Below are 9,192 nucleotides of genomic sequence, written 5' to 3' on the forward strand. Positions count from 1 at the left end.
AAGTGTTCCTCGGAATTTCCTCGGAATTTTGTAAAATCCCCAAACGGCTCTCCAACGGCTATAATATTTCCTTGGAATTCATCGGTTTTTTCCGAGGAACACATTTTTCCTCGGAATTTCCTCCGAATATTCCGAAGGATTGATATTTCCTCGGAATTCCGTCGGTATATTCCGAGGAAATTCTGAGGAAACCAAATTTTGTGCTTCCTCGGGGATTTCATTTTCCGTCGGAATGTCCGTCAGAATACTGTTGTTTTCTTGTAGTGGGTGGGTTAGGGTTTTTGGAATGTGAAATTTATGATTCTAATAAATATATAAATAAATACTTAAAAAATATAAAAATATTTATTAAATAGTTTCAAACATAATTTTCGATTTTCAAAAACAAATTAAAAAAATATATAAAAATATTAAAAAATTCAAAAAAAAAATTATAAAAAAGTTCGAATTTGAAAAAGTATAATTCGAAGACATAATTTTTTTATTTAAATAATAATTTATTATATTTATAGATAACAAGGGTATAAGAGTCTTTTGTCACTTAATAAAGAAAATATTTTTGAAAATGTCCTTTTGGTGGTGGCAAAGATGAAAAGTAGTACCATGAAAGTGATAAACATAAAATTTATCCTTGATTATGATGCTGAGTTTCAATTTCGTTGAGGTTAAATAAATTTCAGGTTTTTGAGATAACTTGAATGGGGCTATTTTTTGAATTTTGACGGTGTATCTCTTGATATGTTTGTTTTATTTTAAACGATCTAGATTCATTTTTTTTCTTAGACCAACTCCAATGGGACACCAAAACATCAAATTTGTTGTAGTTTCATCTCCAATGGGACACTAAAAATTGTACAATTTCACAAAATTTGGTGTAGAATGAATAGTGTTACACCAAATTTGGTGTAGCACTATTCATCACACCAACTATTTAATATACATATTTTATTATTTTCATTTAATAATATAGTTTAATTATTATTAATTAGTTCAAATTTGTAATTAAACAGAAATATGATGCATTTTGTATTTTTTAATTATTTTAACATGATTAATTTTTTTTCTTTTTCAAATAATAATTACTAAAATATTACTATTATTTATTTTATATTGTAAAAGGATAAATTTCATTGAAATTTTATATTTATTTTAATAATATAAATTTTAATTAGTATTTTATAAAATATAGAAATTTATAATATAAGGTGATAAGATTAAAATGCATATTAATTTGAAATAAAGACTCAAAGCATAAAATAAATATATTATTTTTATGTGATTTTCATAATTAATTGTTTGTAATTTTTAATATAATTTTTAATATAAAATAAATACATAAAAGTATACTTTTGTTAAGAAAAAATAATAAATTTAAATAATTTATAAACATAAAATTATACAAATTTAACAACCATAATATCTAAGTGTGATAAAATAATTATTTATCAATTACAAAATAATAAAAATATAAAAATAATTAAAACTAAAAATATTAAATAATATATAATATCATTTTTGGTGTAATGTTTGGTGTTTTGGTTGGAGATGACAAAAACAATAATGACATCAAAACACCAATTTGGAGTTATTTCAAAACCAAATTTGGTGTCATGGTTGGAGATGCCTTTAGTAACTTTGTTAAATTGTAACATATTGCATATCTCGTTTTGAGTAAAATTCACATTTTATTAATTTTGCATCAGTATAGTATTTATACTTAAATATATTTTAAAACTTTGGTTGGTCCGTGCTACGCGTACGCGCAGGATGTGATGTATCGATTTTAGATAGGATTAATTATTTTTGTAGTTTAATTATCTTTTATTATTAACTAAAAAATGATTTATAGAAACTATACAAAAATAAACAAAACATATACATTCACCGAATAGAGGGAGTAGATTTTATTGTGAAAATATAGAATTACTTTTTAATTAACCATTGGGGGTAACAACCTTATATATAGATTGTGGTTTTAGTTAGTAATTATAATTTTTGTTGCTATATTAGTTAGTTTTATGTTTGCCAAAAAGGGTAGTTTTATGTTTTCTGTTATGATAACTTTGCTTTGTTTCTGTTATTTTTCATGTGTCCTTTTTGACTTCGTAATGTTTTTTTGCTGCAAATTAAATGTAATATATATATTTCATATATGAGCGGTTATGATTTAACTTATAATTTGGTAATGATTGGTTCAATTGTGGCTCTAAAAATTTAGTTGTAAAAGTTTAGATGTATGTAAATTGGGTGTAGCTGTAAAGTTGTTACTGTAGATTTTTTTGTAGAGACTTTTGTTGTAGTTAAATTTGTTGTACCTGTAAATTATAGACTTTAGATATTTTTAAAATAAAATATGTGAAATCTGTGATGTATATATAAAATAGTTATTTTTTATCAATTAAATAATTTATATTAATATTTCTTTATAAATTCTCAAAGTTTATTGTTATTTAAAATGTGATATGTAAATAATATATATTTTATTTAAAATATTTCAGTAATTTTTACAACACCCAAAATTGAATTAAGGGGGTGATTGGTTGAGCTTCATCTACCTACTTTAGCTTTATTTTTTCTAAATCATTAAACTTTACCAATCATGCTTTAGCTTTACTTTTCAAAGTTAAAGCCTACATCAAATTTCTATTAATTTTTACCAATCATACTTTAGCTTTATTTTTAAAGCTACAGCAAAATAAATAATGCAAACATTTTTCTTATGTATTTTAGTTAAAAAACCTACATCTTTCATTTATAAGTTGTAGAAACTGTAGAATAAAAAAATATCTATAATATCAAATAAATAAGATAATCATAATAAAAAAAACATCTATAAATATTTTACTCTAATTTTGGGTGCTTTTAAATTATTGAAATATTTTAAATAATAAATATTATTTACATATCACATTTTAAATAACAGTATACTTTGATAATTTTAAAAAATATTAATATAAATTATTTTAAGTCATAAAATAATAATTATTTTATATATACATCAAATATTTCACATCTTTTATTTTAAAATATCTGCAACCTATAGCTTACAGCTACAACAAATTTAACTACATCAAAAGTTTCTGCAAAAATAATCTACAGTAACAACTTTACAGCTACAACCAATTTATCTACATCTAAACTTTTACATTTAAAAATTTATAGCCACAGTCGAACCAATCATCACCTAAATATTTATAGATGTTTTTAATTATGATTATCTAATTTATTTGATATTATAGATAGTTTTTTAATTTCACAGATTCTACGGCCTATAAAAGAAAACTTTAGGTTTTTTACCTAAAATACATTAAAAAAAATTTTGCTTTAGTTTTTTTTGCTGTAACTTTAAAAATAAAGATAAAGCATAATTGGTAAAAGTTTATAGAAACTTGATTTAGGTTTTAACTATTAAAAATAAAGTTACAACATGATTGGTAAAGTTTAGTGATTTAAAAGTAAATAAAGCTAAAGTAAGGAAATAAAGTCCAACCAATCACTCCCAAAATATTGGTTTTTCAAAAGAGCTTATAAGATATTGTTTGTTATAAACATGTTATCTTTTTTATTTATTTGTATTCAATAAGTAATAAATTTTTTTTTCATGTCTCATTATTCGGTTGTGTTTCTCTTCTTAAAATGCTTAAGCTGTTATTATAATAAACTATCATTTGCTTTTTGACTTTTGTGTAGTGTAAATTTATTAAACTTATGTAGAAAGGGTATTTGACAAAAAAAAAATGTAGAGAGGGTGAGATGTATAAAAAATTAGTATTATGGTCCATGCTATGCTATGCAGGAGCACATTAATTTTCTTAATACAAATGTTAGTAAAAAATATATTAATATTTCAAAAGATATGAGTGATGTAAAATATACATTTTTCTTAAACTATAATATAATTTTTTTATGATTGAATAAAATATTTATAAAAATATTAAGATATTTATAAAATATGAAAATATTTATCAAAATGATTAAATAGTTTTACATATTTTTAAAAAAGTAAAAGCATACACATTTAAAAAAATTATATATTAGCAATTAAACACAATATTATTATTTTCTCCAATGAAACATATTAACCAAACCAAATTCACAATAAAACAATAAACAATACCTAAGGTAAAAAGAGAACACATGTTAAAAACATGATTTACAAAAATGAATGGACTCGGGAACTAGTGGGATCATGATCGTCACCAATCTTATCTGCGAATTTGGGAAGAGTGTTAATTGAAATCTTAAAAAATGACAATTCAATAGAAAGAAATACTTACCCAAGAGCATAAAATTTCTTAACTTTGGCATCTTTATAGGTCAAACCCAGAAAAATCGTATGACTATGTTTGCTGTTTTTTACACAGAATAAAAAGTAAAGTTATCGTTGATGATGATTTCAAGGAAAAAATTGGGAAAGTGGGTCGCAGCCGAATTATCAATTTAGGTTTTGAGTCACGTTAAGTTTTTATTTGTGTAATGGGTCGCGGCGATTTGCGAGCCTGTGCAAGTTACGTGTAAAATACGCCGAACACCCTGGTCAACCACTTTAATCACAAAAACGCCATTGAATCCTTGCACGTGAGAGACTGTCTTGATTCCCAACACCGTCGACCCATTAACTTCGTCGTCTTTACTGACTGACCTGTTATTGGCGGTAAACCACCGCGGTGATTAAACACCTTTACTGTCTCTCTCTCTCTCTCTCTCTCTCTCTCTCTCTCTATCTCTATCTCTGTCTCTCTCTCTATCTCTCGCTCTCACACCTCTCTTCTCGCTGCAGCGATTAGTCATGGAATTTCTAAATCCCCAGAGCTCTTTCGCGGCTGTGAGCTCTGTTTCAGCTCGGAGAGCGGCGAATCGTCTTATATTATACCGGTATGGTGTTGGAAGCGGAGAAAACAGAGAAGTTGGTGCGGCGGCCTACCATATCGAGGAGCGAAAAACAGAAACACCCCCACCTACGAAAGATCAACGGTACCCAGGCTCGTCTGCTCCTTTATTGATTTTTTTTTCAAGTATGCCGCTGGTTCCTTGCATGTCAGTCTCGATTATTGGTAGAATAGGGTTTTTGTAAAGTTTTTGTCTTAATTTTTCTTTTCTCATCTTTTTTATTTATCTTTTTCTGTTTTTTTAGTTTCTGACTCCGACGCGGGTGAAGCGGGATCGTTGATGGACTCCACCGCAGAGGGATCTTAGCCAGTAGAGCCCCAGGGGGGGGGGACGTCGGTTCTTCGGTGTCGTAATTTCCTTCGAGACTTTTTGCTGTGAATTCTTACCCAACTGCTTTGCGTCTGAACATTTACTCGAAGGCAAACGTAATCGGTGCTGTGGCGGCTTGTCTTCAAGGTTTGCCCGACATGGGCATTTTGCTCCACTCTCAGTTTGGCAAGCTTTTTCAGCTGCATGTCGTCCGCTGCCAGAACTCTACAAAGCTCATTGGTAGTCTCCTCTGCCGTCAGCTTATTACGATCTGCAAATTTGAACTTTGGTTCACCTTCGGTCGTCATCCTCTACGCTTCTCACTCGATGAATTCCACGCCGTCACTGGTTTAAACTGCGGATCATTCAATGTTGGAGATTCTGAGGCTGACGAAGCTCCAGGTCCTACAATGTGGAACAAGCTATTTGATACAACACTGGGTACCGTTACCGTGAGTCACGTTCTTGAGATGCTGCGGAATCCATTCCTAGCTGGATGGAAACATGTTCCTTTGGCTCTAATAGCCTTGGTGGACGGGGTTGTGTGTTGCAATAACAAAACCCTCAAACTCACCCCGAGGTATGTCGAGATGCTCGGCGACATTGAAAGCTTCTTGGCGTATCCATGGGGTAGAGAATCGTTCTTGGCGATCTTAACTTGTTTTTTACCTCCCCCAGTCAGTAAAGTTATAAAAGACCCAGTGCAAGCAATGCGGGTCCGGTTATCTCAACAGACAACAGCTTTCTATGGCTTTCCACTAGCTCTCTAGTTGTTCGATTTTGAAACTTTGCCTCAGGTGTTGTGTAAGATTCTGCAACTTTCTTGGAGGACCCTACAGCTTGCAAAGATACTGTTACTATCCTCAGCGTACAGGACATTCTTGTCGTCAAAGCAGATGCAACTGTAAGTTCATTCTCCCTTGATAGTAGATAATAGATTTATTAGGTTCATTGCCTTTTTGCATTTTTATTAAAATAATTATTATTTTTGTCAATAGTTATCTGTACACGTGGACCTGATTCCTGAAAGAGAACAACAAATGTGGTTGGAGGAGGTTGAAGATGACCGAGTAACTCGTTTGGTTGAGATGATGCGTAGTGGAGAAATATTTAAACCTGAAGATTTCCCAGGTGGAGACAGGTCATTTGCCCCTAAGATAGAGGAAAAAAACCGGTGGACGTGTGCTTAAGGACGAGAAACCTGGTGGTGGAACCGTCCACCGCCGGAATTTACGTCCACGTAAACCTGTGGTTGTTATTTGCAATGACGAATCATCATCGGGAGACGGCGGACCAGAGGGACCTCCTCAAACAGGCGGGTGTACACACGAAGATTTGAAGCCGTGGTTTGCTGAGCAGTTGAAAAAGTTGTCGACTGAGTTTAAGCACCAGTTATGTGAAATGGAGAAAAATATATGTAGGCGCTTCTGGGTGCCGGAGGCTACCATCAAAAAGTGCCGGAAGAGGAAGGCGAACGAGGATAATCACGGACAGTCTAAGTTTCAGTTCAGTGGTGGGAAACAAACACGGTCGCTAATCCGTATGGCAAAAAAAAACAAAACCGACGGCTAGTAGTCCAGGAAGGAGAAAACATTCTTATGCACTTCGCTCCGGAGACGGCAACGACACATCTGAAGTGGTACACCCAAGTGATCATGAACTAAGTTGAACATATTCTGATATTTTATATGTTCTGACCCGACCGCTTTTTTCAGGCAACCAAAGGAGACACCCCAGCGCTATTTGAGACGGAGAAATGTTTTGAAAACGAGTATCACAACACTCGTAGTCTACCATTCGATGAAAATATCGCCGATGAGGTAAAGTCTGTGACTCTTGTTTTGTTATTAGGTTGGTTTGTAATTGGTGTACACTTTTATAAGTGGTATACGGTTTTCTTACAGGGTATGCGTACACCCAACGCTGCTGAGGATTGTCTGCAACCAGAAAAATAAGGCACTGCGCTCACATTGTATTCGAATATTTTATTAGTTCGGCCTCAGTCTTATGTGTCACCACTTGATACCACTCAAATTACCCTAAGGAGTGAATTACTCTCTCAAATAAGAGGTTCAGTTGCAGTACTTAGGGATCGAATCCACAAGGAGCTAGGGAACCTATTAAATCTAGTCAAGTTATTAATTCTAGGTGTTTGTTGTTTTATGGGTTTAAACAATCCTAATTGAGCAAGTCTATTGCTCTAGTAACAAGATGATTGGGGGTGTAACTTTATTGGAAGATATTAGATGCAGAGTTTTTGTTCAGGTGTTGGAGATTATAATCCTATAGATACCTAACAGTTGCATGCATGATATATTAGAGCTCAACTCCTTAATCACAGTGATCAGCGATGGCAATGTTTCACTGGTTAACTAACTAGATCTTGGATCTCAACGGTCGTCTTTTGATCACAAGAAAGTGTTTATTGATGATCCTATATGGATATCGATCGATACACTTTTCGCAAATATCGATCTATTGTCAGAAGATCCTAGCATGACAGATTAGATTCAGGACAGGATGATCAAGGATGCTTGACTCATGCAAATTCCTAGGTTCATGTTCTAGTTAGCAAGGCTAAAACAAGCATTAAGAACAATCAATCAATGAATATCACAACTCAGCAATTCTATAGTTGGGGTTAATCCCTCTAACCTATTTGAAACCTGAATCTAACAAGTAAACTACTCAGACATAGCTAAGCAATTCATGACACAAAATATAGATAAAAACTGCATAGAATAGAATAGATGAATCAATGGAGTTCCAATCACAAATCTCTCTATGATTTTCTCTCCTAAAACTCTCTCTCTCTCTCTTCCTGAAAGTAAGAATACAATGGTGGCTAAAAGCTCTCCTCTTGCCTCCTAACACTTAGGCAAGAATATAACTATTAGGTTAAAACCTCGTTAGGGGTAATCTTGTAATTTGGTGAAGCTTTGGGTTTAAAGTCGGCTGGAACCAAGTCGCGCATCACGCGTCTCGACATCGATCGATGGTACAGGATGTACATCGATTGTTTGCTTCTTCTTCGTATCGACCTCTAATGGTCAGCTCGGATGAAATCTCTTTTGAGCTCCTAAACGCTCCATAATCATGGCATCAGCCTCATCATTAACTGAACCCCTCCACTCTTGAATCAGCATTGCTTCTTCATAGCTTCTTGGCACATAGCTTTCATCTAAGCTTACCATAAAGGAGTAGTGCTCTTCCGGAAACTCAGAAAATTAGCACACAGCTTGGGAAGGATGCTCCACAGCCTGGGCATTGTAGTACACTCTCGTGTTTACCCAGTTTCTCGTGTTTGCCCACTCGGAAGCATCCCTCCTTGCCCGTGTGCTTCTTCTCAAAGGAACTTCTACTTGTTCCTCAACAGCTTCTTCTTGTATCTGGATTTCTTCTCCAGCTTCATGACGTTCATTCTAAACTTCTCTTACTGATTCATCTCCACTTTGGACAGGAGAATCTGAGCCTTGATCTTCTAGACCTCCAGCTTCTTCTGAACCTTGATCTTTTAACCCTTCAGCTTCAGATTCACTTCCCCCCTCATGTTCAAAGTAAATTGGTTCTTCAACGGCCACTTGAGTAGGCTCTTCACGCCTGCTCTGATCCTGGGACACGCCAATACCGTGTTCTTCTAGTATGTTTCTCAAAGTAGCAGCTCTATCTGATGGTTGAGAAATCCCTTCAAGCTCCTCTCAATTCTTCTCTTCATAATACCCTTTATCTTCCATGAACTTCACATCCCTAGACACCAAGACTCTTCTAGCAGTGGGATCAAAGCACTTGTATCCCTTTTGAGATGTGGAATATCCAATAAGCATAGCCATGGTGCTCTTTGCTTCAAGTTTGTTTCTCATCTCTCCTGGCACCAGTACATAGCTCACACACCCAAATGTCGTCAAGTGATCCAGAACTCGTCGACTCTTGTTGAGTACCTCAAATGGAGACTGATCCTCTAGGATTCTGGTTGGTATCCTGTTGATCAGATAG

General features: G+C 33.4%; 1 protein-coding gene across 1 annotated transcript in view; it reads left to right on the forward strand.

Annotated features, from left to right (window-relative positions):
• Window positions 1-5,222: 5,222 nt before the first annotated feature.
• The window catches only part of LOC106333357, an 8,016-nt gene continuing 4,046 nt past the window's right edge, over window positions 5,223-9,192 (forward strand). The window contains exon 1 of the mRNA XM_013771813.1: window positions 5,223-6,103. Coding sequence (XP_013627267.1) covers window positions 5,358-5,969 — 612 coding nt within the window. The 5' untranslated portion in view covers window positions 5,223-5,357 and the 3' untranslated portion in view covers window positions 5,970-6,103. The remainder of the gene's footprint in view (window positions 6,104-9,192) is intronic.

Source organism: Brassica oleracea, chromosome C3 (assembly GCF_000695525.1).
Source record: "Brassica oleracea var. oleracea cultivar TO1000 chromosome C3, BOL, whole genome shotgun sequence".
NCBI classification, from domain to species: Eukaryota; Viridiplantae; Streptophyta; class Magnoliopsida; order Brassicales; family Brassicaceae; genus Brassica; species Brassica oleracea.